The sequence below is a fragment of the Rosa rugosa genome, chromosome 3, assembly GCF_958449725.1.
Source record: "Rosa rugosa chromosome 3, drRosRugo1.1, whole genome shotgun sequence".
NCBI lineage: Eukaryota > Viridiplantae > Streptophyta > Magnoliopsida > Rosales > Rosaceae > Rosa > Rosa rugosa.
Window position 1 is genome coordinate 19727548 of NC_084822.1, and position 20001 is coordinate 19747548.

Genomic DNA, 20001 nt, shown 5'->3' on the forward strand with positions numbered 1-20001 from the left:
GAAAGTTATGGCCGAAAATGTAAAAGTTACTGTTCATGGCAATTAATTTATATGGAACGTTACTGTTCATGGTAATTAATATATATATATATGGAACGTTACTGTTGGTAGATTTCTATTTTCGGAAATCTACCCCAGCTCAGTAACTCTCTCTTCTTCTTCCCCGATTCTTTCCTCCTCTTCGGTCCAATTTTTCCTCCTTCGATTTCTTCCTTCTCCGGCCGACCCACGACGGAATCCGGGCACCACCAAGCTCGCCTCTTCCCCCTTGTTACATATGTGGTGGTGTTTTGCTGAGACTTGGCCGGAGGAGCTCGATTTTGAGCAGTGTAGTCTACTGTAGCAGTTTGGGATTTTCGTCGATTTCCGGCGATTCCGGCCATCTCCGGTCACCAAACCGGCGTCGAATGTTCGGTTTTTGCCATAGATCATTTTGCCCCTAGCCTTGAGCCACGATTTGCAGTGTGGAGGTCGAATCGACGATTTCAAATCCTAGGGTTCTTGGGTTTTTCTGGAAAAACTTCACCGGCCAATTTCGATCACTTACAGGTAAAATTGGAACTTGTTATGGTTGTGAAAAATGCTTGGACGGTTGAGTAGGTGGTGCTGCCAAAATTTGGTGGCCTGTGGTGGTGTTGCCGGCGGCGCCCACGCGCCGCCACTGTGGGTGGCGCGTGATGGAGCGTAGGGTGGAGTTTTGGTTTCTGTTTTTAGTTAATTAAAATATACAGGAGTTATAGAGGTTGTAATTGTGATTTTGGTGAAAATTGGAAGAGTTGGGTTTGGATTTCGAATTGTTGGAAAACTATAATACCGGTTATCGAATATCGAAAATCCGACGATCGGATTTCTCTTGTATAATACCTAGAATTTATAAATCGATGAATTGGATTCTATGGTGTAGTTTGGAGGGAATCCGAGATGGATTGAAAGAGTTCGGTTTAAGGGGATGATTAGGATTTTCATTATCTAATTATCGTAAATTTAATTTCCGTCCTGTAATTGCGTTTTTACGAGTATTATTCGTACAGGACGAGAGGGGTCATCATACGAGGAGGATACCGATCGACGTCGAGCTTGACCGCATATTGTGAGTGGACTTTTGATTTTAATTGATGCATGCAAATTAATTTCCGCAAATTTTGGTTTTATTGACTTATCAATTTAATTATCGAGCATTTTAATTTGGTTTGGATTATTAATTGATTTATTGGTTTGAACTTTTGAATTAAGATTCATTATGCTCGATTTGAGAATTTTGATTTATGTGATATTTACCTTGTTATTATTCCGTGGTAATTTCTGGAAATTTTTATTATAATTAATTATCAATTCTTGAGATTTCAAGAGAGATTCGGATTTGGTTTTGGAATATATGAATTACGTGATTTTTCGACGATTTATTTTCCCGAGATGATTTCCGGATTACATATTATATTTGGTAGCCAATTTTGAGAATATTTTGGCGTGCGGGGCTACGTCATTGGAATGGTTATTTGTCTTGTGAGAGATTGGGGAAGTCTTTTGAATTTTTCGGGATTTTTGAATGTTTTCCTTACCATACCGGGGTCCAATACTAGGTCTCCTCCTCACTTACTTTGTGTTTGTGAGTGGCAGTTGAGGTAGTTTATTCTCCTCCTCACGTGAGTGGTAGTCGAGGTTATTAGTTCTCCTCCTCACACAATCTATGTGTGAGTGGCAGTCGAGGGTAGGTAGAGCCTAAGGGGCTCCTTTACCCGTATGGTGATTCCTTCTTCCCCATATCCTATCATTACTTGACTAGCGGGGCTAGTCCGATTTCTCTTAACCAGCGGGGCTGGTATGTTTTCACGAGATTTTAGAGTTTAAAGAATTATGTTTTACAATTGTTGCATGCATCGGGTTTTTAATGAAATAAATGTGGGAAAGTATAAAATCCTTTTTCTTTTCAATTATTTATTTTTGTTCACTCACGCTAACGTTTTTATGTACTTTCCCCTGGGCCCTTCGGTTTCAAATGCCCAGTTCTCAGAGTTGCTGCTCGGCGTACTAGGAGTGAGCCATAGTGACCGCATCAGTTTTCCGCCATCTCATATTGTAGGTTACCTGTTTAACCTACTGTATTCTATCGTATATTCTGTTTAGTTGCTCTGATTATTAAGGGATTTGTGACCCGAACTTGTAATGTTTTATATTTGAGGTCTATGACCTAATCTCGGTGAAATGTTTACTTATATGTATGAAGTTTCTCGAATTAAAATGTTTAATTTACCTTGATGATTTAGAGATGGATGGATTATGGGAGTAGGGTGGCTCCGGAAGTTCTTGGTTGGTATTTTAGAAGTGTTTCGATCTTTTACAGGTTTTGGGTTGCCTACTTTTAGGGGAGGTTTTGTCGAAATTTTCGGTAAAATCTTCCTTAAAAGTGGGTCCCGCAAGCCCACTTCGGATTTTGAGGTGAAATCCGGGGGCGGGTTCTGTCAACATTGTTATAATCAGAGCCACTGATAATGATCAATAGCATGGACCACCAAAAAAATAAGAGCAAACACAAAATTAGATAGATAGATGGGCATAGGCATAGTTGTGTTCATTAAAATCCAAACAAATCTTGCTAATAGAATACATTAGAATCTCTTTAAATCCATATAGAATTAAAACAATCCATGGATTCTACATAATCCTCGAGAATCCACAGATTATAAGAAGTCAGACAGAATCATTTAAAATCTAGATTGAATACACCCCCCTAAATTTATTCCTACACAACCCTAGTTCTCCGCATCTGCCTTGACTGGCTTAGGGCCTAAGACCTCTTGGTGTACCCTTCCACCAGACCCTGCAGTGAATAGCTTCAAAATAGGATTGTGTTAAGTCCAGCCCCAAACGAGCTCACCAAGGCCCAACTGCGAATCCAGCCCAAGTCAGAGAGAAGAGGGAAAGTGGGCTTGACCCAACAGGCCCAACCCACTCCCACTGCCCTCATCCCTACACCCAAACCAGTTCACGTCGGAACCCTAGCAAGACTGTCAGAACTGTTGCCGCCACTGGTTCAGTCCGGCAGCCTCCCCAGATATGGACCCACGACATCCATCCCGTCCGCCCAAAGCTTGCCTCTGTCGACGCTACAGCCGCCTGATCCACTCACGATCCAATTGTCTCATTCGGTTACCCAATCAGCCCGCGTCAAGCCTCACCGCTCAATCAACAGAGAACTGGAGACCTCCGCCGCCCTGCAACTCGAAGCCCAAATCCACAACTGGCGCCGCAAATCCAGATCCGACCCGCCTTGCCTTCAAACCCGACACTGGAAGAACCCTTATCGCTGCACACGCCTGACGTACACCAGACAAGATCGACGTCGGAAGACGTCCTCTAGCAGGCAGTGATCGAAACCGACGCTGCCGCTCTGCTGCACGAAACCCTAGGTTTCAGTATGCGGAGCTCTGAGTTTTCGGGAGTTAGCTTATCTGGCTCGAACTCTTTGGTAAGGCAAAGATTCTTTGAATGTTTCATCTTAAGCTGTCTTCTGAGAGTAAAATTATGTCTAATGCCAAGTAACAAAATTAATCCAATCAAATTTCAATAGTGGTTGCCTCAAAGCTTTCTTCTTAATCACCTGTGGATGACTAGATTGTGATCTGACCCATTGTTAGAAATCTAGCTTAACGATACCTTAAGGTCAGGGTTGATATATGAAAGATTGAGATTGTGCGGAAGAATGTTAACAGTATCACGAAAGAATGTTAACAGTATCATTAATAGTTTCCGTAACAATGTTACAACAAAATTTCTTGGAGAAAAAGCACTTATCAACAGATTTTCTGGCAATAATTTACAAATTCATCTAGGCGTTCCATGTGAAACAGATTACAACAGGAGCATCAAACACTGCTTACAGAACATACTTGGTCTTTTGGTCAATAGTTTTACATGCTCAGTTTTGTCACCAGTGAACTATATCTAACAAAAGCTCCTACTTCTCGTAGCATGTCGGTCTTCAAGGCCTCTCAAGAATGATCTAGTTGCAAGGTGCTCTGACACGCTAAAAGTAGCACGCAATTTATGTAAGACCTCCGAAATTTGCTATTAATTCCTAAATGTTTCATGGGATTAATAAAGTGTTCGTTGGTACGATTTCGTGGTTCGAGGGTGGAGTGAGATTATTTTCGGACGAACAATTATTCGAAGTGCACGTTTTAGGGGGGTTACGAAGTTTGACTTTTTATACATTAGGATTCTGTGAAAACTTCCTTCATGGATATTATAGAGCGCGTCGATACGAGTTCGTGGACATGTGGAACGCAAGAATCGGAGTTCGTATGAGAAAGTTATGAGCGATTGAAATTTGGGGAAATTTCTATAAATATAAGAAAATTCCGGATTTTTTCATAAATCCCAAAAGTTTCGAAAATCCCATTTTCCTCCCCAAATTCTCTCCGTTCTCTCTCCTCAGACCCGACGGGTCATGCTCGACCCGACGCCAGGGGCGCCGTCGCGCGTCCTCGGGCCACGACCTGGCGCTTCCCGCGTTCGCCGCGAGCCGCCCAGACGCCCCGTGGCATCGCCTTGTTCAGATGCAGCCTCCAGGGCTGGATCGAAGCCCTCCACCGAGCCCCAAACCCGACCCGGCCGGAACTCCTCCACGCCGGCGTTGCACGGGCCAATCCTCCCCAGTTTTGAGTAGTTCTCTTCCTCCTGATCATCCCCATATAAGGCTTGCATCACGATTTGGGGTGTAGAGCGCTAGATCAAGGTTTGACTTTTTTGATGGCCCTCATTCGATCTGGAATCTGATCAGACGCACGAGATTAATCTAACTTCCAAGCTTGATCTAGGACAATCTAGACCGAATCTCGCTTAGCTCCAGGTATGAAAGTTGATCACTCCTTCATTTTGAACAAGTTTGTAGTTGATCACTTTGCCATCGGAGGTGGTTGACTCGGCGTTGACCGCCTGCTGACCCGTCGTTTGTGGCGGCGCGTCGGTCATCCAAAATGTGTTTTGTTTTCAGTTTATGCATCTACGCATCGATACAGTCGTTTTGATATATTATAAGGTTATTTTGGAAAAAGTTGATGCATGTTAGATTTACGGTTTTACGCGTTATCTTCGGTTTGCGATCCGTGAGGATTCGACCGTCAGATTTACTTCAAATTGTGATATGTTGATCGTAGAGCTGTTCCGATGACTTTGTGTGGTCACGGATGAGGATTCGACCGTGGGATCGTTGTTTAAGTGCGTTTTATGAATTGTGCGCTAAGTTATTTATCGTATTTGATTAGGTGCTTGAAGGATTGAGTTGGTGAATGTTGTGATTTGGTGATTATTGGGCTGTTAGAGAAGACGCAGCGGGAATTTAGAGGTGAGTAAATCTCACGGTGTTTCGGTTGATAAAGTATTTATGTTTTAATTTAGTATATTTAATTGTTAGCATGAAAAATCGTATTTATCAAAATAAATTATTTGTTTTAAAATATATGAACTTGATCGACAACGGTTCATGGGTAAGTTAAAACAATGTTTTGATATAAAATGATTTTCTAGAAGTATAATTTATAAAACTATAGTTGGTATTAGTGGTCATTCCTGCGTGAATGACTACGTATATATATATTTACGTGAAATATATATATGGATGGCGTGACATTGTGATGTGCGTATGAACTGTGAATTATTTAGAATGTGGTTTTGTGCGTTTACTCTTTGTGGAAATACGTTATATCATGGGATTGTTGATTTGTCGTGTTGAATGAGAAAACGAGTTGGGGTAACATTTTGAGTCATGTGGGATTCTTTGTAAATGTTTTCTGATCTTTGGATCTGGAGTCATTGTGGGTGACCGTTTTCTGATCTTCGGATCTGGTGTTTATTGGGAGTTGATGGGTGATCATCTACTCTAGTCGAAGTTGATGGGTGATCATCGACTATCGACTTTAGTTTGGTGTTGATGGGTGATCATCGACTCTAGTGTGAGTTGTTGACCTGTGTGGTGACCAAAGTGGCGATAATTTATATAGTAGTACCAAAGTGGCGACCAAAGTGGTGACCAAAGTGGCGATGATTGATGTTTGAGATTGTTGATGTGGTGTTTGGTGTTATTAATAGATGAATGGTATTGGCTTTTAGTTTATTTCTATTATGGACTTGCTTGTCTTCTTTCGTAATCTCCTGAACTAAATTATATGCAGGGATTACTGTTTTCAAAATTGATTGTTTTTAATGTAATCTCCTGAACTAAACAATATGCAGGGATTACTATAACTTGTATTGATTGTTTTTAATGTAATCTCCTGAACTAATCTATACGCAGAGATTACTATGAATTGCTTGATGTGCTTTTGATGTGATCTCCTGAACTAATTCACATGCAGGGATTACTTTCTGTTTGATTTTGAATTATACTTGATTTACATTTTCAAGAAGTAGTTGTTGGGATTTCAATGTTTTTGGAAGGTCACTGAGGTGACAATGATACAGTTGAGATAAAAGGAGCATGATTTTGGATTACTGGAGTATTGATTGTCAGTTGGATAGTTATGAAATTAAATGCATGAGTCGAGTGTCAGAGCATGTTGATATGATATGATATAAACTTCATGTTTGGTTGTGTTTGTGGAGTTAAATGTTGTTGCTTTAATTCATCTCCCGAATTGAGAAATTATAAGCATGCGTGACGTGAATCACTTTGTTTTGTTCATTCCCGGTGCACTATTCTATGGTATAGGGGTTTTTGTGCAGGTTAGAATATCGATTAATTGTCGTCGAAGCTGAGGTTTTGTTGCTGTCGTAGCTTGGACGTAGTATGGTATCTTGGTTCTAGTCTTCCGCTGTGTTGTGAGTGTAGAGGGTGTGTTTACTTATTGAATTATTATTCGGTTTAATTTGTAAACTATCTGTAATGTAATATGTGACTCTAAAGAACGAGTCGGTATTGACATTGTGATCTTAGTTTGTTTTGTTGCTTAATTTAAATGAAAAAAATTTTATGTGTGTTTTCTTGTGTTTGTTCTCGCGTTTCGGATTTGAATTTATTTATTCAAAATTCGGGCCGTGACAATTTAACACTGTAAAATGTCATCGTTAGTATATGATAAATAGGGATCGTTCTATCCGGGGATTGAGGGTACACCTGTAATTGTGTAAACAAATAAAGAAATTAAACAATAAGAAGTATTATTTACAAAAATAAAACAAAGAAAAGAAATATATACAAGTAAACACAAATAAAGGGGTTTTATGATTATAAGATTGAAAATTAAAATAAAGAAAATAAAGAAAATGTAAAAACACATATACAAGGGTGGAACGTAAGAAACAAAGATCAAAACTACATCCATATGCAAGAAATCCGGTAACAATTCTAATAATTGGTTATCTATGATACGAGAATATATCAACCAATAAACAAAGATCAAAGCAACTAATGTCCCTTATTTTACTTCCCTTTACACAATTGATCAAGCAAAGCACCTAACCAATATATTTCGAAAACAGGTTTCACACAATCAAAGCAACCATGCAAACTCAAGTTTCAAATCATTAAGAGCAAGTGAAAGTTTGGTCAATAATTGTATTAATCCTAGTACACAAAGCATGTCTATTCAATAACACAAACCAATTGATTTCGACTTTTATCCAAAGCCTTTACTACTTATTCGAATTAAGATCACAAAGCATGAACCTAATTACTAGCTCCAATTATATGCAATCACAAAGAAAACCAAAAGAGATTACAAAGAAAAAGATTGAATTACACCGTGAATGGAGTGGATGATGAAGAACTTGAGACGTTGATCTTGAATGCAAGGTTTCACTATCACGGCACAAGGTGGAACAATGGCGGCTAGGATTGCTCATGGCTTCTTCTCCTCTTTGCTTGAAAATGCAGAACTAGAAGACTAGAGAATAAAAAGGAAAATGGAGACAAAGAAGATGAAAATTGGATGAAGGAAGAGATGTGTAGGCATGTGATGTGATGGCAAGGGAAACCGAATTGGACACAAGTTCTTTAAAAATCAAATCCATTACAGATTCGGAAAACTGTCAGTGCAGATCAGTCAACTTCAACGGAGTGTCAAAAATCACTCAGAGCTCAGAAAATTATGATCTTTATATGGTTGGAAAGCTACGGATGTCTAGTTTCCAGAACTTTTTACAGCTCGTCGATATCTATTTTCTAAAAGAAGTTATGACCGTTTTAGTGCACTAAGGTCAAGTCTGCCAGAAATCTATTTTGTGTCAAAGTAACTCAATTTGGTTTCTACATCATCTATCTTAGTTTGTTTTCAAACTTGGGTACCATTTGGAAAGAACATTCAGACTGTTATAGTATAAATATATTATAGTATAATGACTATATCATGTAATAGGTACTTGAGTGTATAGACATAGTACTTGAGTGTATAAACATAGGTATGAAGACTTGTGTGGCATAAAGTTTGTAGGGAGGCAACAAGCATGGCAGCATGACAATTATCATCATTGCAGCAACCATTTTATGATCATGGTTACCAAATTGGTTTTCTCTTGGAGCATTCACACTATAATGTATTCCTATAAATACCCTCTTTTGTGAGAAGAAAAAAAGAAGGTATTTATAGGAATACATTGTAGTGTGAATGCTCTAAGAGAAAACCAATTTGGTAACCATGATCATCAAATGGCTGCTGCAATGATGATAATTGCCATACTGTCATGCTTGTTGCCTCCCTACAAGCTTTATGCCACACAAGTCTTCATACCTATGTTTATACACTCAAGTACTATGTCTATACACTCAAATACCTATTACATGATATAGCCATTATACTATAATATATTTATACTATAACAGTCTGAATGTTCTTTCCAAATGGTACCCAAGTTTGAAAACAAACTAAGATAGATGATGTAGAAACCAAATTGAGTTACTTTGACACAAAACAGATTTCCGGCAGACTTGACCTCAGTGCACTAAAACGGTCATAACTTCTTTTAGAAAATAGATATCGACGAGCTGTAAAAAGTTCTGGAAACTAGACATCCGTAGCTTTCCAACCATATAAAGATAATAATTTTCTGAGCTCTGAGCGATTTTTGACACTCTGTTGAAGTTGACTGATCTGCACTGGCAGTTTTCCGAATCTGTAATGGATTTGATTTTTAAAGAACAACTTGTGTCCAATTCGGTTTCCCTTGCCATCACATGCCTCCACATGTCTTCCACGCCTTGTTTTAAGTAGAAACGTCAAGAACCTTCAAGAATCTTCATTTCTTTCCATTTTCTTGCTTCCTACAACTCATTTTCTTCGTTTGTAGCTCAAATGTACCTAAAGACATTAAACTAAGTTAATATGATTAAGTTAAAGGAAATAACATAGCAAAATGTGAGTAGAAAAACACATAAAACGTCACATATAATGCTCCTATCATGCTCCAACACATATGCCATGAAAGATGCCAAGATTAGGCCTCCACAACCATTAAACCTAACCTATTAAAGATTATATAAATCTGTCAGTTCTTGCTCCTTAAAGTGTATATGAGCCCACAAAACTGGATAATGCACTTCAGGTCTTTACATCAGAGGATGGAACATGAGTACAAACTTGGCTCATGAATGAAGACTGTTAAAGACTACAATGATAGATACAACTTTAAGAACTGGTACCATGAGTGATAAGGTTACGCTATTAAGTCACATGAATTTAATGTATCAATCCCATTGACATATGCTTAAAATCATTTCAAAAGGATCAATATTGCAACTGCAACTCAAATTTTCCGTAGGGTAAACCAACAATATTCTTAGCACCGACATCAATAATTTGGTCGAGCAAATTACCTTAAAAATAGAGCAGTGATACCAAAAAGACATGGCAAAGATGGAACAAACCCACCAAACTCAACTATGGAAACTAGTTTCAGCATCCAACAAATATAGACAAGATGACCAACTCCAAGTATAATCAACAAAGAATTAACAGAGTAAAAGAAATGGTCTTGCATAATACAACAATTCAAAATAAACACAAACACTTCAGTAAGGATGTAATCAGAAACCAAGAGTTCCAAGAGTATTAACATAGAAAGCATGCAGCTATGTGGATTTGAAGAAAGCAATGTTACCTGCTACCAGCTTTAGAAAACCCCAATTAAACCCATGATAAAGTGAAAAACCATCAATCTAACAAATGTTAGTTACAATGTTTGTCACTAACCAATTTAGAAATGTTCCTACACGACCCAACTCTTTCCCAAAAACTTGTTCTATTCTAAGCAAATGGCAGCTGTTACATACAATACATACATCTCCTAAATCTTTCCTCAGAACCTGTATGAAACAGCAAATAGGTAAATTACAAAAAGCCTAAGCCTTCAATTGGGCAATCTAAGATAGTGATCCAACCTAATTTGTGCACAAGTTGACATACTAAACCAGAAAAATGCTCAAATTGATGGAAACAAAGATACACAAAACTAGAGTCCAAAAACGTGAATTAAGAAAGTGAAGCAATGAACCCCTAGTATCATCATTGCTAACCTCCATTTATGGCTTTCTGCATCGAACATGTATATATCACAACAAATGAAGCAAGAACACACGAACAAAAGACAAAACAAAACTGCTCAGAAACAAATGATCAGTATAGAATCCCTATGTTACTCCTTCATTTTGATAGTTACAGCTTTGTTTAAAAGTATATAAAAAAAACTTTCATTTTGTTGGAAAATTAAGAATCCCTATGTTCAGTTTGTGAACAAGTTTGAATAAAGGAAACTATTGAAATCAAATGAAACAAACAGAAACATAGTGACAATTGAAGAATTTCCTGATGCAGACCCTCAAATTCGAAAAATCATAACTTACTCTACAAAACTCCTTTTTTATGATATTTTAATTTTGAATAGATCTTTAAGATGTCTACTGAAACTTTCATGAAGACACCAACTTCAAATACCCAGCCGAAATGTACAGTTTTTAGTAAAAAAGCAACTGGGTCAAAAACAACAGATTGCAGACCTCTGTTTTTGGCCTCAAAATTAACCACTGCCTCTTAAATGAAATAGTACGAAACTAAACAGATATCAAGCTTACATTATAAGCTCTCAACACATGCAAATGGTTTCTGTAATGAGGGTCTAGATCAAAGGATATGGTTGCTCGAAGTTAACTAAACGATTATAATGCAGAAACTTGTTCTAGCTTTCTCCAATGCCTACAAACTAATGTTTGAGGTTACTGCTCAGTCTAAGGTTGTTAAACTGATGCATATAGGTTCTTTGATCAATGAAATCTCTTGTTGTGAAGTCAAAATAAGAATTCCAATCCAAATAGCAACCTAACAATTTGCTCAGGACACCCACTTTTAGAAAGCTAAGTTTCTTATCATCTTAATTTGTTTCTATGCTTGCATTCTGTTTGAAAATCATTTAGGTTACTAACTGTGCAGAAGCTTAAACCAATTTAGACAAGCCATACATTTATGGCTTTCTGCATCGAACATGTATATATCACAACAAATGAAGCAAGAACACACAAACAAAATAGTTAAAAGATATCTCATAAACTTAATCTGAACAAAATAGTCTCTGTAAATTCTGTTGTACTTTTCGACAAACCAAAACAAAGCCCTCCACTTCAGAAACTTTCTCCCCTTTTGCCTTTCCACAAATCTGATCAAAACCAGCAAAACCAAACTCTCAAATGTTCACTTTTGCTTCTGAAATCAATCTAGCATAGATCAGCGGCTCATATAACAAGTTTCCATTTCTATGAACATCTCTAAGCATAATGTCCACCAATAAATATAGTTACTCAATACTTCTTGGTCCTTTAGAATCTGATATCATTTAGACATAACCATGTGATCCTTCAAAACTCAAATGCCTATGTCTACAGCCAAACCCCACAGAACTTCCTCCTTACGTACAACTGTTTTGATATTCTAGTACATAATAATTTACGAAGCAACTTTCCACCTATATATAATTATATACTAATAAATATACATATTATCCCAAGTAGAAATCAAGCCATGATCAGAATGTTCATTAAATATTTCCTTCCGAGTCATTTTGGAATTTCAACCTCAGAACACAACCGAATTCAAACATTACTCTTTACTTGCCCAGAACACAACAGATCAAACATTACTCTTTACTTGCCCAGAACACAACATAATTCAATCTGAAAGTTCCATTGCTGACACATGTTCAACTTCTACTGATTCAAAAGGGGATCAACAACAATCAACACAGGTTAAAAGGGTCCAGAAAAATCACCAAAACAAAATCAATTTCAATTGCAAATCACAACACCCAGGTATTCATCAAACTTTGAAACTGAAATAGATTAAAAACGAACCTGAATCAAATTGCCAAGCAGCCTTGCTTGCTTGAGGCTTCGATTTCCAACCCGAAATCTTGATGAGAAGCTACGTGAGGTGGCGTCAGAGGGATCGAGATCGATGCGGCGTCTGTGATGAGGGAGAGAGATAGATGCAGCAGCGTAGGGATATCAAAAGGGTCTGAGGGCAACGAGTAATAGCTTCAACCAAGAAAGGGTAAAGACCGGTATTATACAAGTTTCATTAATTTATTGACTTATAAGTTATACGTTATAAGCCGGTGCCCCGCCCCCAAACGCAGCCTTAGAGCAACTTCACCCGTTGGGTCACCGAGTCACCTACTATTCACTGCTTTTTAGTGTATATTTTCATTCTCTGAGTCACGAAATACACTGTACAGGTCACCATGGTGACCCAGAACACTGTACAGGGTGACCCACGACAAGAAATACACTGTATTTGTGACCCAGATGGTGAAATTAACACTAAAAAACAGTGAATAGTGGGTGACCTGGTGACCCAACGGTGAACTTGCTCTTAGCGTATCCATTCTCTCTTCCCAGCCTCCTCTGCCGTTAAAAACATAGCCCCGACTCCCGAGAGCTTTCTGGGTTTTCCGACTTCTCGGCGACCGACGGTAGCGGCGACTTCCTCTCAACGTCAGAAACGTATCTGTGGTTTCAGATAGGCCCAACAACCAAGCATGAGAGAGAATCGAAGGTTTGAAGTTCTTTGGGGTTTCCGGTGAGTTGCCAGGCGACCTTTGGTTTCAACTCAGGTATCAAAGTTGGTCAGTTCGTCGAGCTCTACCTCTCTGTATAATTAAATTTGAGTTTTGATTAAGGTTTGAAGAATTGGGATATTTTGAAGTTTTTGGTTCTTTCGGGTTCTCTGTTGTATGTGATGATTTTGGGTTTCGATCAACTTATTTGTTCTTAACAGAAGCTTTGGGAACACTAATTACTTGTTAGTTATGCTTGAATTCAAGAAATGGAAGAGTTGGGTATTTGAAGGTTGCTCCGCGCTTATATATTTGATTAAAATGAGAGAGAGAGAGAGAGAGAGAGAGCGAGAGATGAAGGCCAGGACCTCCTTTCAATTCTTCAGCTCAATTTAGGCGGGTCTGGTACTGGGCCTGCTTAAAACAAATTTCAACCCGACCCGGCCCTTTTCATAGCGGCATAAAAGCGTTTAGAAACCTCTCGATCACGCGCCACATTACTGGAAGCCCTAATTCTGGATTGGAATGGCGGTGGTTGGCGAAAGCTCTTCGGCTCCGCCGGAACAGAAGCCGGTGATCGTTAGGGTCAAGCGCAAAGCCAACCAGTCTCCAATCGACGCTTTCTGTGAGTAGAAGAAAGAAACTTGCTCCAATTTTGAACACAAATATGACTCAACTTAGCTGACACTGATTGTGAAATGCAGGGCTTGAAATCAATGAGAGGCCACCCAAGCGTCCACTTTTGGATTTGGCCAACCTTTCACTCTCTGATTCATCTCCAAAAGGTACTAATTATTGCTCCTACTCCCAATCTTTATTCGCAATTGGAGCTGTACCAAACTTTTTTCTATGATTATCTTCTTTGAATTGGGTTACAGCTTGTAATCTAAAGCTTGTATTTTCACAGCAGCAGCAGAAGAATTGAAGGCGAAGAAGGTTTTCGTGCAGCATGTAGAGACTGTAAGCAGCTTTGACACCACCATTGACATTGTCAAATCATTTGTGGTGAGTAGAGCAGAGTCCATCTCTTAATTCTTTACCGGAATTGTTCTTGTTTTGTACACTGTTCGACTTAAGCATGTGTTTACCAACTAGTACTAAGAGGTTGGTTAAAATGTTCATTTAGGACCCTACTACGGATCAAGTGTTTGAAAGTAAAACAAAGGGTGAAGAACGGAGACACTCTTTAAAAAATGACAATGTAAGCTCTCTCTCTTTTTTTCTCCTCATCTTAATCTTCGCTTGTAGTTTCCATTTACTGCCCTAATATGACCTCAACTTATATTTTACGTGCATTATATTCTCAGAAACAAGAGAAGATTTTGTCTAAAGCCAGACAGACGCAAGAGGTACGCGACATAGTATATACTTTAGTTGTATTGGTTAACTTACAAAGTCTAGGATGTGTTATCTCTTGTTCATGTGCATTCAGTTGTATCCTTCGTTCTTCCATCTCTTGGAGTGAAAACAATGCTTTGAATTTTTAGTACTCCGACTTTATTTATTCAGTTTTCACATATCAATGCCGCATGTTCTTTTTGTTTTGTTCCTTGTTAATTTGCTCTTCTCTCAGTCTTATGCTTATAATAGGTATCATTGTCGTTTCAAGCCAAGAACATGAAACACTAAATTGTAAATTCTATGCTAGTTTTCTTGTTGTTTTTTTATTTTTGTTTTTTATTTGATCTTCTCCATAATCATGGATTGCTTTTGGAAGTGTATTGTATTTCTAAACAATTATTTATGGCAGATTTAAATCCCAAACCCTCTTTGAAGTTATATGCATCATATCACATTATGTTGATGTTAGGTTAGCTACCAAATTTCTAAGGATTGCTCCGAGTGATAGATTCTTTGTCACTCATACTAAGTTACTAACCTATTAGTCTGTTACATTCAGAAGATCTAAATTCCTCATGCAGCCCTCTATCATTTTAAGTCATCTAATAATGGATAATTACATAATGCCAGATTAGTAAAAATCACATAATCCGATCTCTTTGACAAACATAATTCGACAAAAAGCTTCTGAGAGTGATTATTATTTAAAATTAAACTGTATCTGTTTGATGATCATGGTTTTTTTTTTTTTATTAATATGCACTTGGTCTATTCTGTAATTCCCTCTTGGACGCTGTCTCATTGTGGGTCCTTTCTACTAGGTTGTAGCAAAAAATGCCCGTTTTGAACAAATATGGAGGAGCCGAAAGGGAAAGACAGAAGAATCCGATAAATTACAGGACATGTGTCATTTCTATGATGTTCTTCGTGTTGATGCCGATGAAAGATCTAATGAACTGAAACAACAGGAGTAAGTTCCGTAATCATGATTTCTCTTGCCCAATTGTATTTCGTACAGTATTGTTGAAAATAATACTCTCAATGGTCTAATGCAGAGAGTTATCTTTGGAGGACCAGAGGATTTTGCAGAGTTACTTGCCTCTACTCAGAGAATTCATCCCAAGTGCGGCTTTAGAGGTTGAATCAGATTTGCATGCTCAAAAACAAGGTTGGTATATTTAAATGGATAAAAGTGGTCATCCTCTATTCGATGGTTAAATTAATTAGAGCCATCAGTAAAAGAAATGGGATCTAGACTTGCATTTGCTGCTTGTGGAGATAGCATATTTATCCTTTTTTTTTTTTTTTTGGGTTAGTCTATGGTGTAGGCATTTTTTTTTTATACTGGGATTTCATTGTTTTCTGAAGTACTGTTTGATGGGTTCCTCTTATGTGTTGTGTAGAATCTGAAGATGAGTATGTATATGATGTCTATGCTGTGAATGATGAAATGGATATAGCGGATGAAGATTCTTCCCACCCATTTCCTTTGTAAGTATCCTGTGTATTCAACTTGTGAAGTTTCCACCTTAATATCTTGCTGATACTGATCAATAACTTTGGCTCAGAGTGCAAGTTGATGATGAGGATTTCTATGATGTGCCTGATGAATCAGAACATGACACTGAGGATTCAAATGGTGATGGCAAATGATCTTTTCATTTATCTCCCTGTTACAAATCTTTGTATTGAAATCTTAACTGTTTTTTGTGGTTCTCAGATGAAAACAATCCAAATTTTGATTACCCGGATGAGGAATTTGAAGATGAAGAAGAGGAATCGGACAGTGAAGCATCTGATAATGAATCAAAAGATGAGAGTGCCAGTGACAAATCCTTAGAATCCAAGGATTTAGAGGAACATGTCATTTCAGGAGATGATCTTTCTTTGGATTATGATGATGGTGGTGATGATGGGGATGATGGTGAAAACTGGATGTGAACGTCAGCTTTTGTGTACACGATGACTTGGATCATTCTACTCTGTGGATATTGCTTTTGCACAAGTACATCAATTCTCAAATGTTAAGTATGAATTAGTGGTTAGATGTGTGATGATGTGAATACGAATTCCCTCAACTTATTATGCTGTTAACACCCCAGATCGATCTAGTAGTGGTAGGTTAGGGCACGGAAAACCTTTCTTCTCATTATAGGAGGTCCATCTTTTCAGTGATTAACCTAGTTAGAAAATGGGAGATTTATGTGGACTTATCTTGTTTCCAAGATGAATTTGCAGTAATATTTTTACACACCCAAATGCTCATGTTTTACAGTAGAGTAACGAGTTTCTTCTTTTGTTCTTCTGGAGAAATTTCTGTAGCTTGTTCATGTTTCATTTAATTTAATCAGTTTGGCAATTCTACCTGTGTGGATTGCTAAATGCTGCAATTTGGTCTGAATAGGTAACTCCACTGAAATATATGAAATTGGAATATGCTTATCTTGTTGCATTGACTGAATGGATTGATGTTATAAATATATGGTGATCCTCCTCCGTCGTCGAACCTTAGACCTTTACTAAAAGTGTTTAAATTTATTCGTAACTATTGAACCTTTTCATGTTTGCAGTGGCTTTAAGTTATCGTCTCAAGTTTGAAGTTTTGTTTGGGTGATGGTGACAAATTGTGGAATTATTCGTTTCTCATCCAAACATCTTTTGCTCCTTAATTTGCCGGAGAAAATCCATAATTGTTTCTTAATCAAGTTTATTTACATCATTCCCCTAGTTAAGGTTGTTCTCTGGTGTTAACACGTGTCACAGTTCACAAGTTTCATATTAGAAACAAGAAATAAACGCTTACAGTAATGGCTCACTTCATTAAAAAAATTTAAAGTTTTGCATGACATTAGAGAATCATCCTCAGCTCCATATAGTAGTCTCCCCAGAAAGGCTGAAGCCCTGTAGAACTGGTATTTTAGCTTTTGCCTGGAGAGCCTGTCCATTTCAGCATACTTATCTTGGCAGCAGAACCAGTGGCGTAACCAAGTGAAGGGCTACTTGGGCTACAGCCCAACCCAAAATTCTTAGAATATTTTACATAGTATAAGTGTGCAAACTCTCCATGAATCTGGCTTTGGTAAGTGATGGGTTCTTTTAATTATTTTTCTTTTCTCATGTGTGGTATGCGTATGATATTATCAGCACTCACAACTTGTTTATAGATTCGTTATCAAAAGGATATTCTGTTTTTGTTATGAAACTTACCTTAGTGGTATCTGGAGTTCTGGACCATGTACACAATGCAACATCCAACAGCATTTTAGATCGAGCCATTGATTCAGAAGAATCTCAACACAATGACTTCCTCAGGCTGGTAAGAGAGCTGACATAAAACTTTGTATCCATGGAACTATTATACCATAAATCTGTTCTGAGTCTTGTTTTGTGCTGAAGGAACATGTTGAAGGTTATCATGAGTTGCCTGCCAAAACAAAAATTTTCTTCACCACTGCTGTTGCAAAGTGGGATGTTGATTTTCATTTCAAGGTGGATGATGATGTACATGTCACTTTGGGTCTGGCCTATTGCTGCATTGCTCCTATTTACTTTTTTAGTAGTAAAAAGATATGAATATCATTAGTAAGGATGAGTTTCTTACCTTTCTTGCTTGGACATGCATGCTAGATTCAACTCTTGCCCATCCCCGTTCAAAGCCGAGAGTATACATATATTGGCTGCATGAAATCTGGACCTGTTCTTGCTCAAAAGTCACCAAGCCTTATAATTGGGAGGAACTTTTAATTCTAATGTTTCTTTATCTCTAGGAGTGTTAAGTACCATGAACCAGAGCACTGGTAGTTTGGTGAGCCGGGTAACAAATACTTCCCACATGCAACTCGACAAATTTATGCAATCATCCAATAACTGATTGGTTGACAATGCACTTTTGTCTACATACAAAATAGTATTAGTTACATTTATACAAAATGTAGTCCTAGTTGTTATTTAGTATCTTGTAGTGAAAAAAAGGTTAGAAATCTATTTTACAAAATTATGCTTGGTTCATATACTAGCTTTTTTTTTTTGCAGACTTTGTGCCACTGCAAAATAATCTTGAATTGGAGGAAGCCTATTGCAAAGCTTTGTTATGCCGCTTATGTTTCGTAAGGTCTTACCCTATGTTTTATTTTATTTTATACGCATCTGCATCATCTGTAAGCATGTGTGCATGCACTCGAAGATATATGTCATTCTGCAACAAATAATAAGCTGGACTTTCTGAATGCAGGAAATTTTGAAATCTCATGAGAAATTTAAACCTCACATCTGCATTTTTCAAACCCCAGACGAAGCATAAAGTAAAATTGGACAGAAGAGGGATCAACTTTTTTTTGTTTTTACTTTTTGGGTGTTTCAATTATGTGGTGGTTAATAGTTTGCTGTTTAATTTTTTTATTTTGTATATCAGAAAGGCTCCAATGGCCTTAATTCCTAATCTTTTAGTTTTCAAAGTAATTTTGTAAGTAGAAAATTGGGTGAGGAAGGGCCTCAAAGACCAGCAAAAAGAGAAAAAGAACTAAACTATCGAATAAACGTAGAAAAATCACTATTATTAAATAATTTTTATTTTCAAAAAATAAAATCGAACTTGGACCGGACCGAACCGAAGTTCAAGTTCAGTTCAGTTCTCAATTTGGACTCAAAACCGAACCGAACTAAATCGAACCCACCCCCTAAATCCCTAACTCTTTCTCCATTCCCCACCATAAAACTACAACAAGCAGTAAACAAATTGACTTCATGTGTTAGTTCTCTCCAAGGATAAGGCTTGAACCTTAAAGAATAATATTGGAATCCCAGCTATTTGATTTCTCAATCATCTTACACTAGCAGGGATTTGAAACAGGGTGAGGTAATGAGTTAGTAAACTGCTCAACACCGACTGAACGAAAGTTGGTCTGCCACCTCTTGACAAAAATGACGTTCTCCACCCTTCTAGCCTCCTCTCCACTTTCTCCACTACCAGATCCCAGAACTCACGGCCTTAGGATTCCCTCCTAAAGGCAGACCCAATTATTCATTGGCCATCTTCCTACACCGCATCCCATGTTGGATTTCCGCCAACCCCTCCACTTCCAACTTGGAGTGTTAATCCAGCTATAGAACAAATTAAAATGATTTTATTCAATTTTGATATATTAAAGAAAATAAAAAAGTTGTAATTCATGAACTACATAATCCACCAACTTTTTGTCATCTTCCACCATACTTCCCCCAAAGCAATCACCTTTCTCATCAACAGACTAGGAATACTTTACCTAAATAATACCTTCAAGAAGAGAAAACTGAGAAAAAGGCAAACAGCTATTCAGGTTTAGAACATTTGCATGCATGAAGCATGAAAAAGAAAGATGAGGGTTGAAAAGTTGCAAACAGCTAATGGTCTTTTCTTTGCTCACTGTGCATCTAAAGAAACCAAAAGAGAACAAAGAAGGTTAGTTGACTATTCAAACAACCCATCTTCAATGTAAACTGACAAGAGGCATAACTTCCACAAGAGAAAAAAAGAGTGTTAACTTAATCTTGTTCATCTAACTTAAATTGTAACTATGTAGTTAAGGTCTTCATGCTTAATATCTAAAAGTATCATCAAATACAAGTAAGATTTTAACTATTAGAACAGTA

At 37.7% G+C, this 20001-nt stretch overlaps 1 protein-coding gene and 1 long non-coding RNA gene across 3 annotated transcripts; one reads left to right on the forward strand and one right to left on the reverse strand.

Annotated features, from left to right (window-relative positions):
- Positions 1-3715: 3715 nt before the first annotated feature.
- On the reverse strand, positions 3716-12591 carry LOC133738632 (uncharacterized). Its single transcript, XR_009860190.1, has 3 exons — positions 12329-12591; positions 7737-9290; positions 3716-7111 (listed from the first exon to the last, which is right to left on the reverse strand). It is a non-coding gene; the product is annotated as an uncharacterized LOC133738632 (long non-coding RNA).
- Positions 12592-12897: 306 nt separating this feature from the next.
- LOC133740522 (RNA-directed DNA methylation 4) lies at positions 12898-16662 on the forward strand. 2 transcript variants are annotated; one of them, XM_062168480.1, is made up of 10 exons: positions 12898-13657; positions 13737-13817; positions 13940-14037; positions 14159-14233; positions 14340-14381; positions 15195-15343; positions 15429-15541; positions 15777-15864; positions 15942-16012; positions 16094-16662. In XM_062168480.1, exons 1-10 carry the CDS (start codon positions 13558-13560, stop codon positions 16312-16314), a joined length of 1038 nt encoding a protein of 345 aa, XP_062024464.1. In that variant the 5' UTR covers positions 12898-13557; the 3' UTR covers positions 16315-16662. The 2 variants fall into 2 exon arrangements, with proteins under 2 accessions (XP_062024464.1, XP_062024465.1); XM_062168481.1 differs by having other exon boundaries at positions 13943-14037.
- The last annotated feature ends 3339 nt before the right edge of the window (positions 16663-20001 follow it).